At 36.0% G+C, this 19176-nt stretch overlaps 1 protein-coding gene across 3 annotated transcripts in view; it reads left to right on the plus strand.

The window, feature by feature from the left end:
- The window catches only part of ANKS1B (ankyrin repeat and sterile alpha motif domain containing 1B), a 398734-nt gene that overhangs the window by 206667 nt on the left and 172891 nt on the right, over nucleotides 1-19176 (plus strand). For 2 of the 3 annotated variants that reach the window (XM_056481972.1, XM_056481971.1), the window contains exon 15: nucleotides 5635-5741. In XM_056481972.1, coding sequence (XP_056337947.1) covers nucleotides 5635-5741 — 107 coding nt within the window. Of the gene's footprint in view, nucleotides 1-5173; nucleotides 5742-19176 lie in introns of those variants that run through there. The other variant, XM_056481973.1, reaches the window with a different exon arrangement.

Genomic DNA, 19176 nt, shown 5'->3' on the forward strand with positions numbered 1-19176 from the left:
TGCAGTAAAGCACCCATCTGTTCTTAACTAATTCCTTGTGATTCAGTAGGCTGAGTCTTGATATCTGTTCTCTAAGCCAAGGATATACATCTGACTGAAGTTGTGCATGTTGCAATGCTATGTAATATATATATTTGATTATCCTAATGTCTTTTGAAAAAATTATTCCCCCAAATCTATTAATTTAAAATAGAAAACCAAAATCTGGAAAGACTAACTGTATCTCCAACAGTCTTGCTGCATTGTAATATATGTTATCAAATTAGATAGATAGGTAGATAGATAGATAGATATTTCTCTGCATTATGGTAATGGCACTCTTGAATAGAAATGAGTCCCAGTCCAGTGACTGTGCTCTAGAAAACAGGTATTTTAATTTTCCAATAAGATCTGCTCCTCATTGATTGAACAGCATGCGTTCTGAAGAAGCTAAATTAAAGTTATCAAAGCAATCAACTGAACATGAAAAATATTCTGACTTTGAAGTGTCTGTGATAAATGTATGTTTCATGATATAGTGGAGTGTTCTGACTGAGCTTTTGGTGGGTAAATAATACATCAGCAGCCAGAAATGCAAACTTGTAGAAGGGCCAGTGCGGTTCACAACGTACAGGTCACTGCTGACAAATCATCTGTCAAGTAAAATGAATTTTCCTTGTTGACTTTGAGGTCACAGTTATTAAAGATACAACACTTACCCAGTGGTAATGTAGAGTTATAATCAATATTGGTACAAAAATCAGAAAAGAGCTGTGAGGATGATTTTTCCTAGTCATTGAGGGTTTTTCCATTAGCTTGATTAGCTGTGATCTGAGAGCTATTTTTGTGAGTTCTGAGCCATACATAAGCAATGGAATGTAACCTTTAGATCATAGATACTAGATAGTGTTACTTAAATTCAAGTTGTCCCTTTTGATTTTGTTTTTAGGCACATTTTTCATGGCATATACAGAAACAAAGCAGTTTCAGATAAATATTCAGCATCACCAAATATTATCATCCACAGTGCCATCATCATCCAAAGAGCCAGGCTGCTGACAGAAGTTACAGATTTTATGCAAGGCATCCATTTTTTTCAGAGTTTTACAAAAAAGATCATTTAAAATCTCTAAGCCTTTGGAATTGCATTATAATATAACTGAAATGCATAAGATCAACCAGAATCCTGCATACCTTTCTTGGAACCTAGTATGCTTCTCCCATAATAAACCTTAATTGTGGTGGTCTGCTGGATGTTTGGTGTAGTTTTTCTCATACAACATCCTGTTCCAAGCTGTCCTTACCTCCTCTCAGGAATCCATGCATTAGGTTAGTTTATTCACTAGAACACCCTGCCATGCCAAGTGCTGTCACACAAGTTCCATCACAATGTGTACTTTATTTATTTGTCGAAATCCTAAATATTAAGAGAACAAGTATCTTTCATTTAGCTTTATACAAGGCTGGAAGCTTTAATTTAAAAAGAAAAAAGTTTTAATTACTTAGTCTAGCTAGCATCAATTTATTCTCCAGTTCTGCTAAACTTAACTGCCAGCTTACCTAAATGATTCATTCTTCATATTCTCTACTCAGAAATTATTTGGTCACTTCTAGTCTCTACTAAAATCTTCCACTTTTTAATTCCTTAACGCCAGAAGTGTTTATCAATGTTTAACAGATATTTATATATCAAAAAAGAATTATTTAAAATAGTCTGTTCATAATGACTGGGGGAACACCTCCTCTACAAGTAATCATTGAAGTTTCTTCTTCTCCTCAGTCAAAAAACAAAAAAATAAAGAAAAATTTATACTTTAAACAGTAGAAAAAATAAAATTGAGAGGCCCTTAAATTGCTTAGCATTTAGAGCAAATCTGCCTTACTACATATTTGAAATCATGTGTCCTCTGATATCACAGATTCAGTCAATTCCAAAGCCCACAATAAACATATTCTGAATCCCATTGGGAACAAGATGTCTTGTAGAAATTATCGTATAGCATACCAGATGGCATCTTTCTTGCAGACATCACTTCAGTGTACTTCTTCTGTTGCCTTGGAGAAGAAAGAGCCAAGTACTGCTATCTCTGTAAGACTTAAGTGTCAGTTTTCCCATGTAGGAATGGGTACATCTTTTTTGCTTGTGGTATCACAGGAGGATTGTCATGGAATTTATGGCCTTTGCAGTCACAGGAAGACATGGTAGTGTGTAAATATGTAGAGGTGAAACCATCTCATACAGTCTGCATGGTGTTTTCAATGTCACCAGCTTTAGGTACAGGCAAAGGGGTAGCACTGCCTGCAGCAGCACTCTGGTGGGGCTGGCACTGAATCAGAGACTTTAAAAAACCAAAAGACAGCCTTTTAGTCTCCAAGCAGGAGCATCTGCTCCAGGTTCCCATTGCACTGGCTCAGAAATCTTCCCAAGCAAACTGCCTGAGGTAAAACACCTGAACTGGTTAAGGGTCTGGAGGTCTTGAAGAGCTGCAAGTTCCCTAATGCAAACAGTCCTGGCTCTGTTCTGTGCCTGCATTTACTTTGCTACAGCCTTTAGTGGAAGCAGGAGGGAAGAAAAGTCTTGTAGATAATGGGGTACTTTAGCAATGAGAGAATAGCCAGGGGTGAGGACTAGGCAGCAAGCTGACTGTTCCTCCTCACTTTCCCTCCCCTTGCTGAGCAGCCTTATGTTGTGTTGATGGGTTCAGACATGTAGTTATGCTGGCAAAGGACAGAGTTGGAGGAGAGTGCACAGTGGGACCAGCAGTGCTATAATCATCCAGGGCTGGAGCCATGGAGACAGTTAGACACAGTACCAACAGCTACATGAGGAAATGTGTCTGGGGAGCCACTCAGCAACTGAATTTTGCCTACACTGTTGCTAGGCATTGAGCCAAGCACTCATCACTGGCAGCACAGCTTCCATGCTGTTTATAGTAAGGTAAGCAAGAAGCAGTTTGACCATGAAACTAGTATATTGATTATTGTGTGTGCCTTTTTGTGGGCAGCAAATTTTTGGTATTGGGAAACACAGTGCAGAGACATTTGTGTCTCTGCATTTATAGAAAATACAGGAGCCAGTCATGCATAATCTATTCAAAGGGATTATGCTTCACTAGGTCTCTTTCTGATACCAATTCTTCTGCTTACAGGGGAAAGGGGAAAACAGAATCAGGAATCCTTTTCAAAGAAGTTCATTAATTCTTAGTTAATTAAGAAAAATTCAGAAAGGGTAGAACTCTTGTCTTATTTAAGATAAGATAACTTTCAATTCTTAATTTCCATAACTTTCAGTTCTCAATTTGCCCTCTGAAGATCTTGCCCAGTCTTTTGAATTTACCTACTCAGGGGAAGTTCCCTATATTTCAACTCAGCATAACCTACCCTTCTTCATGTCTGGGTACAATCTGGAAGGGATTATGATCTGTCTATATACAAAGATATAGATTCATAGTAGAGAAAACTTTTCAAAATTGGAATAATTTACAGACAAGTGTGAACAAATGCATTTCTATCTCCATGAGACCTAGATTTCCTATTTCCTGCCTAGTTTGGCATATCTACTTTCTCTGGGAATAAATTAATCATCCATTCATTTATTTGAAATATATTTAGCAATTAGAAAACTCCTAAAAGTTTCTTCAGCAACTTCAGATTTACCCGTGCCTGGTGAGTGTTCAGTATTCTTTTTAAAGACATAATGATGTCTTTAATGATGTTCATACCTTGTGTAGTAAATTTATCAAGTTGGTAAGAATACCTGGAATAAGAGAAGGTCTTATAAGAGACCTTAGGCAACTTTCCAACTTCATGAAAGATCTTTTATGCTCAACTAAAACTATTCTACAAAATCATTATGGACTTCAGCTTGCATGAGATGTTTCACAAATCCAGGAAGCAATATCAAAGTCAAAGATCATCCAGTTTTATTCCAAGGACTAGTCAGAGTGAGCTGAAACTCTTAAAATAGTGTTAATTCTATATATTTAGAATTTGTTCTGCAACTGCTCAGGGACCTTCTGTGTGGTGCTGGAAGAGGCATCATATTATAATGTGTTGGTCAGACTGTAGATTTAGATGAAACAATTATCTGCTATAGTAGCATCAGCCCCATATTATCCCCTTGACAAATATCTATAATTTCCTCATGTCTGGAATTAAATTCCTCCTTAGAGATGGTCATTGCTGGAGATTCACAATGGATAAGAAAAACAAAAGAAGTAATTAATGTGCTCAGTAAATGAAACACCACTGACGGAATTCCTTCTAGAATTGTACCCTGAATATACCTATTTCCTGCCTTTTTTTGCTAAGTACTTTCATATGGTTATGAAAAACAAAAGTTTAGTAAACATTCCTTTCAGAACAAAGGAATAAAATATGTCCATCTCGAGAGGAACTGTTTCAAAGATGAAATGTAGATAGAAAATACATCATGAGGTATTTGATTTCTTATGCAGAGAATGAATTTTCCACTAATTTAAAATTCATAATCTTTTTTTTCCAGTTATAGTTGATAAAATTTAAATCCTCTCTAGAAATCATGCAAATCTTATATATACTCGCTATCAGTCACATTTTTGTAAGAAAGGATATGAACTTAAAATTTTATTCTTTTAATTATTCATTTGAAATGGTGACCTTTTCAATTTTAATTATTATATATTGCCATGAAGGTTTTCGTGTGTCTTATAATATTTTACAGTTGAAGAAATCGTGCAGATAATCTAATTACTTTCACTAAAATTGTTGTGCCTTTTATGTCTTTTGCTGTACTACAAGAGAGAAACTGTGAAATGTATGTGTTATTGATTCATTAAAGGCTTTTGCTGTTACACAAGCAGAGATGCAGACCACTACCTATCTTACATGGAAAGGGGAAGGCATAGTAAAACATGCCATGGGCTATGCATTAAGTATTGTGTTTCTTAATGCCTTGTGAAATGTAAAAATCTACAACAAATAGATATGTAAAGCATAGCTGGTATGAAGATTCTATTCCGATTTAAGTGCTCTAGGTTGCTTTTGAATCTTGCTATTTTCTGCATTTGTTTTGACTGCTCTCATCATTCAAGATTGACGCTTGGATGGGTGTGTAGGAGGAAGCAGCAGCAGCAGGCTTACAGCTTGCAGACAAAAAAAAAATCTGCCTTATCTGATGGCTATTATTGAAAATGCGAGGTGTAGCCTAGGCTGGGTAATGAAGGGGAGCGAGCGAGGGGGAGCAAGAAGCATGGAGCTGCATACTGATGAGTGTAGGAGTACTTGATAAAAAGAATTCTTGCTGCTGGCAGTGCATTGCTCATTGTGGAGTATTCCAACAATCACATATAACGGAGAACAGCTTAGCTGACAGCTTGATATGCCTTTTTTTTTTTTTCCCCTACTGTATGACGTACTGGTCTGTAGTAAAGATTAATAACCGAGAAATGTAGAGCTGCGATCAGATCTTACGTTATATACTGCCCTGAAAACTATGTTTTACTTCTGACTTTTCTGTTTGCTGAAAACATTAATCTGTCAAGCTGGCGGGCTCGTTTGATACCAACTTTTCCAGGAACACGATGTGGCAATGCCACCTCTCAGCCCAGGACTACCGCTATTATCCAGTGGATGGTTATTCGTTGCTTAAACGCCTCCCTCTTCACCCTCCTACAGGACCCCGATGCCCTGTCCAGACAGTGGGACAATGGTTGGAAAATATTGGGCTACCTCAGTATGAAAACCACTTGCTGGCTAATGGATTTGACAATGTGCAATTCATGGTAAGAAACGTTCCGTGCATAGCTGTGTATATACACTGTAGCTGCCTTTTTTGTCTGTCTCTTATGTGCTCATAAAAACCTTACAGCTATTCTGCATTGCACTAAGATCTGTTCAGTGTTTCACTTTCCTATGTGTAGCTGAATTAATACATAAGCTGTCTTTTTATAAACTTCCAGACTGTACACATTAGAAAAGAGTCTAGCTTGAAATTTGGTAAAATAAAAACTGGGTATTAATGTTCTTTCTCTCCCCCATCGATCCTCCGATTAAAGAAGAAAAATGCACAGTTCTTTTAATCCATTGCAGGATTTTCATAGTAGGAAAAAGCTGCAAACACCCCTTTCTGCAGTGCATCACATTCTTACTTTTATTTCAACATTAACTTATAATGAAAATTAAAGTACATGCAATGCCATTCTTGCCTTGAGAGGCATTTTAATAACAGAAATTTATTTAATGAAATGTGCTCTCTCTGCAAGTAATTTTGGATGTCTCGGTTAAATATTTTTGCATCTTAGATAATCAGGCTATGGGATTCACTTGTTGAAACTTATACCCTGGGAGAAAAAGTAATGCCTTCCTGTTAATTGTTCCATTTTCATGTTTTAACTCTAGGCATTTATCAGGAATATTTGAATGAAATGAAATTTTAGTTAGGTCAGGATTTACAATATCACCATATGATGTAAAGTAACAGACCTGTCATGCACAAACTTTCCATTGGAATGAATATTGACAGTAAAGAGAAAATCTTACTTGTAAGGCTGTTATATAATCACTTTTCTACCTGCTTCGGTATTCCTCCTACTTGAGCCACTTCCAAAAATCCCAACTGCATTTCTTAAAAAGTATCAAGGCTTAAAACATATTTTAAAATATCTTTTAAATATATTTTAAGTATCCATGTATATCTTGCAACAATGCTAACTTTTTGTAACTTGTATCTGCCATATAAGAAACAAGAAGTGAAATGGCATGAATTTTATAACTACAAAATCATCACATGAGTTGTGTCCTTCCTCTTTAAATTTTTTTGCCAGCATTACTATATGCCTTTGGACTACTGATCAAAAAATTAAGGGACATATGTCTGCCATTTCCACATTATAATAATGTAGATATTTCTTCCTGGTTTTACATGGCTGCCATGTGATCATTTGCTTAGATCAGTAAAAATCATTGTAATCTGTACCTTTAAATATTCTTTAAAACAAAGCTGTGCTGTCAGCCCAGCAGTATGGGGGGGGGGGAAGTGTATCATGCTGCAGTTTCCCAAAATGTAACTACATATTCTTATATATCTTGTAGCATTAGTTACATAAGTAGGTGATCATTTAGTCCTAAAGGGGTTACAAAGAAAGCTGTTCACAAGAGGCTGTAGGTGGCATAACAAATGCAGAGGGGTACACCTACCACAGGTAAATTATGAGCATCAGAGAAGTCAAATAACTGCCCTGGAGGGCTTTTCAGTCATTCCCTGCCTCTGGAAGGGCCAGAATCATGTTCTCAGGGAATTTATGAGACTTTCCTACGTCTCTTATTACTGTACTTATGTAAACATACAAATTGCATACAAGATTTTGCAATATACAAATCAAAATTCTAATGTATCAGACAGATTAAGTTTTGCTTTCATACGTCTCTGTTAGCCAATGTTTTCTGGTAATTTTAAGCCTTTTCTGATCTATTACAGATAAAATACATAATTACTCTTAATATTAGCTGAAGTAGCATGCATTGAATGGAAAATTAGACTCATAAATCCAATAACGATAAAAGAGCTATGAAATTGTGTAGTAATAAAAAAATGTATAATTTCAGTAGTTTTATAATTTCCAGTTTATTGATTTCACTGTTCATCATGCTTTTGCATGTTTCAGTTTTTGTCTGTACCAGAAATCAAATATTTCCTATATTTTATTGGAAATAAACCACTGGTTTCTTTTTATATCACTCCTTTGAATACATTAGCATTATGTAAGAAAAGCCTCTCTTGAAAAATTTAAACAAGTGTTTTAAAAGCTATTTTCATCCTAGCCAAAATATTAAAGGGAAAATTCAACTTAGAAAGTATATGGGAAAAAGAGAGGAGAAACACTTGCTATGCTAAGAGAAAAATTTGGATTATTCCAAACTTTGTATGTTGTGTCCTTCCTTAATATGACTGAACAGCTTTACCTTTATTACAGTGGTTTCCATATTAGAGTTTAAAATCTTATTAACTTAAAAGTTTCAGATAGGTTAGCTACTTTGCATGGAAGAAATCTAATAGTTCAATGCAGTAAAAATCAGTTAAGACACATTTCTTATTAATTCTGTACTATATTCTTCCTTTTGTTTTTTCTGGAAGCACATTCTGACCTGCATTTATTCATACTGTTGCCTAAGCAACAACCATCACACTCCTATTAAGTATGATTTAGTAGTACAGCTCTTACTAGCTGTTCAGAACAGGAGAGGGAATATCACAATGTTATAATTAATGTCCATGGAATAACATACATTTGAGAACAAATATATCCCATATATACTGTTCTCAACAGCAAAATTCTATTAATTAAATTAGCATTTTAATAAAAAGGTGATTTTCTGATGAAAAGATTTCATGGTTAATTGTTCATTAGATCATGGAAATTAACTCCTTGTGTTTAGTCTCCCTTGGGCATTAGGAAAGTTATTCACTAGACTGTAGTTAGAATTAGGGAGATTTGTTTATCTTACCTGATAAGTGTGTGGACTTTATGTGAAAAAACAGCTGGATTCCAATTAACTTTACAGTATAAATATTTTTCAGTATTTTATCAATATGTATGTTTTAAAAATGCATTGAAACATAGCCTTTTAAAAATTAGTGTTTTTTCATGAAATACTTTATTTCTACTTTCAGCGTGTTTGCACACATAGCCAGTGCAGCCCCAGCCCCTGTTAGTGTCGTGCAGGAATGACATTTCCATAATATTTAGTAGGCCCCAGGCAGATTCAGTCCCAAGACTTGGTTCACATGTGCATAAATATGTATTTGGATACCCAATCATCATTAACTTTGATAATTTGTTGTGTAATAGGCTGCAGTGTCCTTCAGACAAAAAAATGTAATGACTTTGTGCAGATACTCGATATTTGAAGATGCAGATGATACTGCAGTTTCTTAATGTGAAGGCTGTTTCACTGGTAAACCAGTTCCAAAGTGCAAGAAAACAAATCAGTCATAAATCACAGTATATGAACTAGATATAAATAGTAACAAAAGTTATGCATCTTTTTGATGCACAGGTGCAGAGGATATCCCTGGGACAAGCTGTAATTTTATGCAGACTTGCAGGCCTATGTCACTTAGTATGCTGAGAAAAAAAACCACAAAAACGTTTACTTGCAGAGAAGCAGATGTAAATATATAAATGTGTGAGATCACTAAAAGTTCTCATGCAGTTTTTTACAACTGTGGAACTTCATCAAAGACTCCATTCTGGATTCACAGAGATAAAAGCAGTTGAATCAGATCACTGCCCAGTGGGGACTAGTTCTAATTAAGAACTGTATATGACTATCTTTTTGTGGGTTGTCCTAATCATTTAAGATATTAAGTTTTATCACTTATTATTGCAGTTGGATTAAAAAAATGTCTCTTAAAAAAATTGATAAAACACACTATGACAGAAACAGAGACCAGCATTCAAAGTGAGTTAACAGAAAAATATGAAGCATTTTATTATATCTTTAGCATTCTAAAATATTGTTCACTATCAACAGTTAATATTTGCATTACATTCTAGGCTTTCATTGCTGCTTTTAAAATACATGTATCTCTACCCCTCCAAGTACTTATGTGGCTTGCAATGCCAAATGCTCTAAGTATTGCATAAGTGGTTTGGTGGTTTTTTTTAATGCTCTCTTTTTCTCTGCTGGGAAACTGAGACATTGAGTAGCTGCAAGGTGGGATTTAAAACTCTTACACATTTGATACAAGATGCACTAATTCTTAAAATGCCTACTGATATAATTTTTAGCAGATCAAGTCAGTTGCTTAAATGTAGGTGTCAAGTACCAGTTGAAGTACCATGGGAAATTAGGGAGAACTAGACAAGGCTGGCAGATATTGCTGAGGACCAGAGAGAGCCAGGCCCTCAAGTTCAGGTGAGATATCACTGAGCTCCTCAGACAGCTGTGGAGTCCTGATGCTTTGGCAGCTGAAATGAATCTTAAATTACACAGAGTTTGTGACATGTCTAGAAACTGAGCATAGATGTCTTGAGTTTCCACCTATTTGCACATGCATTTCTTTTCCTTCTAATAATTTTCTGTATTTGTATTCATCCTGTGAACTTACAGGCAAAAGTATTTGCCAGGTTTCTCACTGCTAGGCATGGCCAGCCTTCTCAGTCCCTCTTAGCTAACTGCTTTGGATGTAGTTTTGAGTTAACTTTTGGCTTTTCTTTCTCCCTCTCTGTCTCTTTGTTTATTTGTTTCTTTTCTTTCATTTTTCCACTGGGTCTGGAGGTTGTTTAGCTGAAATTTATCTGAAGACTTTCTTCTTCTCAGGTATCATTCCTGGGAATTGCTCCTCTGGAATACACAGTCATTCTTCTTGCCTTTAATCTCTTTTGAGGATCTTAAACTCTATATCAAGTACAGAGGACAGAAGCAATTTTATTTCCTTAGAGTGAAATGCACCTGAAAGAAAATCTCTATGTGCATTAGATCCAAGTCCTGCATTTGTGGAGACCACCAGATCTTTTGACCAAAAATATCTGGGGCAGAGATCGATGATTTAGCCATTAGACGAAAGCTAAAAAGGAGTCTGTCAGTCTGCCAACACCTTTCTTAAATTAACCATGTGGCTGGTGGTGAAAAAGAGGCCAATTTTAGACAAGGGTTCTAGTCTGTAGTGACTCTGGTGACTTCCAGAAGGAAGTCATCCTAGCAAGCAGGTCAACCCCTGCAGCATGCAGGGTACCAGCTCCCCAGGTCCTTAATGAATACTGCTGGGACTCATCGGGTGCTCGTGCATCATCTGGACTGTAAGAAGATTTAGAAAACATTGTCTGTGTGTAGTTTACCAGAAATTAAAAACTGTTTAAGGCAACTTTAAAACTGGCTGTTGATAAGTTGTGATATACAGGAAGCCATACTTTTAGCAGAGTCTCACTGATGCTGCAATAAGCTGTGGTTTAAGATTTACTACACATCTAATCTTACAATGTATTCCTGGAACCACAAGTTTCAGTCCCCATATCAGAGCTTCACTCTCACACCCACTACTTGCTTTTAGTTTCATGGCAGACCTACAGAACTTAACACTAAAAATGTGGAGTACCAGTGTAGCCTTGGCTTTTTGCATGAGTAAAGTGATTCTGTCATTCTCACATCTTCTAAGTCTTCCTCTCCTTCACCCCAGCCTTTGTAAGTCCTCAGGAAGGCCACCTTTTCCCTTATCTCAAAGAGAATGGGGCAGATTTAAAGTTCAAATAAAGAAAATTACATGCCTATTTACACATCAGTAGATACTTAGGATTCAGTTCAGTTGCCCTCATATCGAAGTTGAGATGTCTGGGACATCTGTGTAGGCTTGGAATTTATGGTACAGGATCTATAAAATAGCCATACCTGCCTGGAGCTTCAGACAGATTCCAAGCAATGTGCATTTGCAGCACCTCAGATGACTCTAAATTCATTTCTGTGGGTGACTAAGTGAAGCACCTAATCAAACATTAAAGCCAATGGACCATAGAATGCAATTTAGCTGGGTGGCTGAATAACTATTAGGGTAGTTATTTGAGGGTAAATTAAAGAAGATTCATCTGATCAGCTGAACCACTGTCTAGGCTATATTGATAGTCTTGTACTAGATCTCCTTAAACTATAATGTAGACACAAAAATTTTGGTGGTTCAGTTTGGGCTAGAATCCATATGGAGTTTACAGAAAACAAAACACAAATTTTTATTAGAGCTTTTTTTTCTCCCTCTGAACAGCTAGCCTTGAGGCTTCAAGATCATGTTTTTCATCCTAGTAGGAATTCTTACTATAGAAACTGCAAATTGGAGCTCAGGTGGGTGCCAGAGTTGAAGATTGTGCCTGTCATCCTGCAACAGTAGCAGGTCTAACAAATAATCCCATTCCACGTGCTCTTGTTAATGCTTCTGTCATGGTGTTCCTCGAGCTAGTCAAGAGGAAGAAGGGATTATTCATGTCCTACCTAGTATTGCATGTGTAAATAATAGCATGCTGTCTTTTTTTCTCTCTTGAGATCTCTGGCAGTCTGCATCATCCTGTGTGAGTGCATGCAGCTACGGAGAGGTAGTGCTCATTCCCCAGTGGAAAGGGAGTTTAGAGGCATCTGCTTCATGGTTATATATCTATATATGTAATGTGTGTGTGTGAAAAGCACTGAAGGCTGAGGACTGATCCTGTACTTGGTAGAGGACTTCATTAAAATTTTGGCAGTAATGACTGATCGACAGAGAGATGAAGTTTTTTGTGTATTTCACTTGAATGGTTGATTCATAAGGAAAACACCTCCATAGAGACTGTTGGCTTCATTAAAATATCCTGGGTATGGTGGAATCTCCCTTGAGATTCAGAGGAAGTATGTTTTCATCTAAACCTGTCTCAGCAATTGCATCTTGAAGGTGCAGTCAGGGATGGGCCCATCTGCCTGCATGTTAGGTTCTGCTAAGTTAACCTTTAGGTGAGGGTTTCTCTGGTTGCTCTGGAATATTTGGCCATGTGCTATTAAATGTTGTTCCACACAAGATGGTACATACAAGGCAGAGAAACAGGACCAGGGCTGCACTCCTGGTCAGTGATCCAGTGTCTTGAGTGGAATGTCTTTGCACTCACCTTTGCCATTCAGGTTAGTGGTACTTAGTGTGTATGTGCTACTTTGCTAAGCTCAGTCTAGATGAAAGAGCTTGTCTGAGTTACACAGCAATGTATTGGGCTCAGTCATGACTTCCCTAGGAACAAAGGGCCAAAACCAAATGTTGAAAGCCACCACTTGTTGTCACCACCCACAGTGACACTATTTCATGGTATATAGCTGAATATGATACATGAGGACTGGAATTAGTCCCATCTGTTCTAACAATATGTTAAATGTTAATGTTAAACAGTGTGTTTAAGTTAAAAGCCTACCTAGTGTAGAGGGCAGCTTCATTTTGATGTACAAACACTGATGAGCTGTATTTTGAGACTACATATGTGAGGAATTGGCTATTGGCCCTAAATGCAATTTTATGAGAAACTGGTAGGAAGTAATTCATCTGAAAGGTAGTTTGAAAAAGTGGATGAAAACTCTAATAAATCAGAATGAAGCATGATGTTTTAGTAATTCATAAAATAACAGGTGTAATGCTAATAAAATGTTCTTGCTATGTATTTATTTAGGGCCAAAACCTTCCAGCTGGTTATATTAACCAGAAGGAACAATGGTTCCTTCTGGCTAACATAAAAAAATCTTCATGAATTAGAAATGCTTGTATGTAGAGTGATGTGTGCAATGTTATTCTTGATAGCTGATGAAAGTTATGGAAAACTTGACAAGATATAAACATTGTTTTAAAGTAACAGAAAATTTAAAGATTAAAAAAGGCAGAAAATCTAAGTGGTTTTATGCTTCAGGGCAAACAACTGAAGATTCACGGACAGTCGATTTTTAATTTTATTTACAGTTTTAAAACTAATGTCCTTTATGCAATAAGAAGTTACAGCTTATTCTTAGTTATTCCACATGGGAATACTTTTTAATAAAATTAAATTTAAAAGAAATCCAAACAAACAGAATGAAAGAAATTCTCAAAGCAACATGGTATACCATTGTGTATATTACTGGTTTAGAACAACAGTGTCCAACAAGAAGCAATTAAATGGAATCTGGAACAGTAAATAAATTTCAAACAATGACAGACTTTCCTGACTATGTTAAAGGACAGAGTAGTACAGAATGGCTTGATTAAAGATAATGGTGTGGTGGGGCTCTGAAGGAGTTTTCAGGCAAAGATTAATGACTATGAAGAGATAACTGGAAATAAACATGTTTCTTGGGCATCTTGTCCTTTTTGAAGGAAGACAGTGATGCAAGAAAAGCTCAGGTAATAATGCAGATCAAAAAAAATAGAAACAATATAAGATAAAGTATACATTGTGAAAGAACAGATAAATAAAATTCAAAAAGGAAAAAAATAGGAGAGAAATTGCAATGCCATGAACTGTGTTGGTAGAATACTTTCAGAGAAGTTTTTATTATTATGCTATAGCTAAAAGTACTATTTAAAAAAGCTACAACCACTGTTGGAATCAGATAAAATTCATTTTAGTTTTGCACTAAGAACAAAATGTAATAATTAGTCAAGCGTAGTGTTAATGAAGACCACTGAGAAACTGGAGGAAGAGAAAGAGTGAGAGTAATCATGTTGCAAACTGACAAAAGAGTACTTGTTTAATTAGAATATCTGAATCATTTAGGTTAGGTGATATGTTTGATGAAGAGTTTTAAGTGACTAAAGAAAGAATAGCAAATCCTTTAGCAATCATATTTGAGAACTTCTGGAGAATGAATAAATTATTAGAGGGCAAGTAAAATATAAGTGTAGTACTAATATGTATATCAGATCACAGGATTCTTCTTCAGGTTAGATTTCACATCTCCTGGGCTGTTTATCTTCAACCATTCACCATACTTTGCCTGAATCAAGAGGGAAATGTATGATGGTGTTATTGGCAACAGAAAATTACTGTCATTAGCACTGACTGTGATGGAGAGAAAATGGGGAAGTATACAGAATGCTCCAATGGGATGTAATGGGAAGGGAATAAAGCTAAATGAAGTAACTCAGCAGTTGGCAGATGAACTATTTAAAGGAAACCAGTAAAGAAACAGATGTACTGTGCAACACATTGTGCCCCCCATCATTTAGATGAGAAATTATTTTCCATCAAAAGCAACTAGAATTTTGACAAGGGAGATAAGCTTAATTTTGCTAGTAAAACTACAGCTATCTTTTAAAAAAGTGTTTTAAAATGATGTCCTGGAATTGGCATGCAAGCAAGCCATTCCTGGTGCATTTTACCTGACTGCTTTTCAATTTCCTGGGTGTCAAAATTTACTGTCCTGTTTGGAAATCTTTTGTTTTCCCATATATTGGTGAATTTTTTGCCTCCTCCTGCACACCATGCCTTATATTGTTTATGGTACCAGCATCCCAGTATCTGTTTTAACCTTGGCAATGACAAAAGCAGGGACACCTGTGTGGCCTTTATCACCATGCTGTGCATTCTGTCTGCTCACACACTCACATTTCTGAATATACATACTACACAAAAAGGTAATTAATTACAATGAAATATTCCACCTGCTTAGAAATAAAGAACTGGAGAGTTACAGTACCTGAGTGACCTCAGTTCACCCCTCACATTCACAAGCCTTATGATAGTCTTCAATCACAGGTTTCTTTACTAATTTTTTCCATCAAAATTCCTTTCTCATTAAGTGTTCTGAGATTTGGGTGTGCACAGGCACATATTTCAAAGAACTAGCAGTTAAAATTGTTATTTTTCTAATGCTGCATTGCTTAAATTTTATGCCCTTAGCCTAATAGTCATTTAAAATGATAATGAGACCCCTAAACTGCCTTCTTTTCTTATTCAGAAGTGATGAACATTTGCATGGCGTTGTTCATCTGGAACATTAGGAAAAAAATAGCTATATATCTGAGCATGCATTTGCATTTTAGAAACTGGGTTATAAAGAGTTAGAAAACATAAAATTATAGTAAACTTCATAAAATTATTTATAAACTTCAGCTTATAACTTTAGGCAATCAAATGTAAGTATATGCAGTTAGAAACACTTCTGTCAATTTTTTCAGAAGCTGAGAACTGTGCTTCAGAAGTCACTTCCAAAAACTTTGCCTGTGCTTCTCATGAGTCAAAGAACAAGCTCAGTTATAAGAAAGTTTGATGTTCTTGACTTTACATGGGACAAAAGATGCATTGTTAAATCTGCTGAATGTGAGGTAAAGGCCCAGTGTAGACAAAACAAGCTCCTGTGTCTAAACTATGGTTTTATTCCACATATGCCTAATTGGTTTAATTAACAGAAAGCTTTTGTTCTTTGTAAGTACAAGGTCACACAATGAAATTCACACCTGGTCTCTGGTCTTGTTCTTAGCCCAGTCTGGATAGAAATATATTTTCACTAAAACAAGAAATAGAAATGCTACTTTAATCTCCAAATAATTTACTTCTGTAGTCTTTAAAACACTACATTCAACATTTGAAACATTTTGTTCTCTATGGAACATGTCCTATTCTGTATCTTTTCCTTTTAACCCCAATTATTGTGCATGTGGGATAAAATCTCTATACAGCAGTACACTGTAGTTGCTTTAGAGTGGTTAGTACTGATGAAACTGAGGGCATATGCACTTGTTGCCAATGCAACCCTTGACTTAACTGAAACCTCATATTTCAGATGTTTATTACTCTTATTTACACAATATTTTATTGAATTATTGGAAATTGAATGCTTTATTAACATTATTGATGGAAACAACAAGATGTACCATACCTGCTCTAGATTTGTGTTGAAAGTCTTTGATTAGATAATAATTATTTGAATTTTTTGGTCCAAAGTCTAGACCCAGATGGAAGTTTTGACATATAAAAGCCAAAGCATTTGTCCAGGTGACAGAAGGAGAGGGTTAAAGTTACTGTGAATAGAAGTGAAAAAATATTAAAAACTAGAATACCATGAATAAAAACACACTGGGTAAACACCTATCAAATTACCTTCAAATATAAATCTCAAATGGTATTTCCTCTAAGTGCCTACTTAGCATCCAAAAATTAACAAAGAGTGGCCCTTCTGTGCACTATCCCCTTTGCAGTCAGAAAGAAGGGGAAAAAGACCTGTATGTTATTCACTGGTATCTTACAGGTTACACTAAGAAAAAGTAAGTTATTTGTTGCAGCTGGTTATAGCTCTTAAAAATGATTGATAGTTTCTGTTCTTCGGATCTATTTAGAATTATTTCTCAGCTTTTTCACTTTTTGAGATTTGCTCTCTCCAAACAACTCCCCTTTTAATCACGAGGAAAGGCCACTTCTTGAAGTAAGTTAAGATGGTGTTTAAAAAGAAATAGCAGTTCTTAGCTGCTATGCTGCATTAGGATAAAAGATTGCACAACTGAGTTGGTTTTTAGCTTTGATCCATTTTTAAATATAGTGTGAATATTATAGCCCTGTTAGCTTCTCTGAACTCCCTAGGCATCCATCTTGTTGCCAGAAAGGAATTACAAATTGACAATGAAAGTTATTTTATTTTGTTTTCCATCTCCCTTGGAATTTGGAAATGTGTCTATTCTGTCCATGAGCTTTTTATTTCCTGACATTCTGATTTTTAAGTACTTCTTTATTGCCTATAGAAATAGTAGATCTTTCTGCTCAGAAAAATAACTTTATGCAGCAAGAGTGGAATATTATACCAAAGAACCAACATACCAACACATCTATGATTCTCAATAATATCAAGTTTTTGTCAGAAAATTCTGCTCTCACTGTTTGTATGGTTGATTTCCCTCTATCTCCTAACTCTGCTTCAAATATATATTTGTTTGAAAAGCATTCTGATTTCCCTCATTCTTCAAAAATAAGAAATGGAGGCTCAGGGGAAAAGAGAATAAAGAAAACACTTGCTAGGACATGCAGAAGCAGCCTGGTCCATGGAGAATCCATAGGACAATATATCTAAGGGTCTTCTCTGAGGTCAGCTTTTGATTTGGATTATGAGTTTGGAAAAAATGCCTCTCTATTGCCTTATCTGTCTGGGGGAAATTACATAACTTTGCTGGCCTACATAAAGGGAATCAAAAGAGGATCCTGGATAGAAATATCTGTGTATTATGAGCTGTCTGGTGGACAATTATCTGCTTGTGTCTAACTTTTGACACCCCGATTTCTAAGTACCTTTATTTGGGAAGAACACTTTCTCAGGTGGGAGTCAGAGGGGGCCAGATTATCTGAGGAATCCCACTGAGCAACTTCAGTTTAGTTCTGAATTAAGTCAGTGGCAAGGATTGAACTTAAGCTTTAAATAGTGCAGAATAGCAAAATAAGTATTTAATAGTTAATTTAATATTTTTTAAAAATTAATCAGGAACATTTTTTTCTCTGTATGAGCTTCCTAAAAGCAATTTATTATTATTTTAATCTTTAAGTCATGCATTTTATTCCATAAACCAAACTCATGGAAGAAACAGTTACTTAAAATACCTCTTGTCTCCCCTGGAGCTGCCTGGGTACCACTCTTCCTTTCTGTTTATTTCTGAGTTTCTCTGTGTCTGACCCTTTCCCCCAAAATTGGATTGGTTTCTGAGATCTCTTTCTGCCTCACCATTCTTGCAGGCTGAACTCCTCTTGTGCTGCCCATGTCCTCCTTTTTCCATTTCCTCTTTCCTAAGTAAGAAGTACCATATGTCTTGTCTTTGGTCTCCAAAACAAGGGTGGGAGGGAGCAAGAGAGGAAGAGAAGATAGGAAAGAGAGGAAAAAAGGAGATGAAATAATCAAAAACAAAGAAAAGGGGACAGGGGATGCCTGCTTCACAACCATGTTCTTTTACTGACTAGGACATTTTTACTTGATTTGAAAAGCAGTGGGACATTTAACCAGATGGTTTTCACTGTGATGTTCTTGTCACTCACACCTCAAACCCAGCAGAGTTGGTGCTGTGTGAAAACTGGCTTCCTTGTCTGGGCTTAAGTTGACTTCTTGCAGAGAGCTGGTCGTGCTTTCCAGCATGAATTGAGGTTCCATGTTATTCAGATTTTTCTATTGTCCAGGCTTCTTATTTACCTGGACAGCTAGCTACAAATTGTGATAAGCTTGTCTGATAAAACTGTTGCACTCAAAATCCTTTAATACACATGACAAAGGGAAGGAGCAGATTTTGATTTGCCAAAAAAACCTGAATATAACTACAGTTGTCCTTTGACTACGTATGTAGATAGATACTAAGTATTTTCTGAAATGGAAGAAAGCAATCCCTGCATTTATGCATTGAGAACTAATATATTGTATTTTTTGAAAAAATTCTAGCCCTAATTTGTTCTACTTTGATTCCTTATCTGTATAATGGGTATTAAAATGCCACCTTTCTTTGATGGAGTCTTATAAAATACATTAATTCGTTGTTTGGAGCTGTCTAATACTAATTCAACGAATGTCTAAAAAAAGTCTGAAGTAAGTGAGTCATTCTTACTGGTGAGGTCTTCAATGGGAAACTATATATAAGACACACAGAGAATGATAAAGGATAAAAAAAGAAATATCAGCTGCCTTATTTTCCAATCCCTCCTCTTGTACTGAATTCTTAGATTATTCAGAAATATAATTATAGTGTGTGTTTGATGCCATGTGGGATATGTAACCTGGGGCAAA

This window comes from Oenanthe melanoleuca, chromosome 1A, assembly GCF_029582105.1.
Source record: "Oenanthe melanoleuca isolate GR-GAL-2019-014 chromosome 1A, OMel1.0, whole genome shotgun sequence".
Classification (NCBI taxonomy): Eukaryota; Metazoa; Chordata; class Aves; order Passeriformes; family Muscicapidae; genus Oenanthe; species Oenanthe melanoleuca.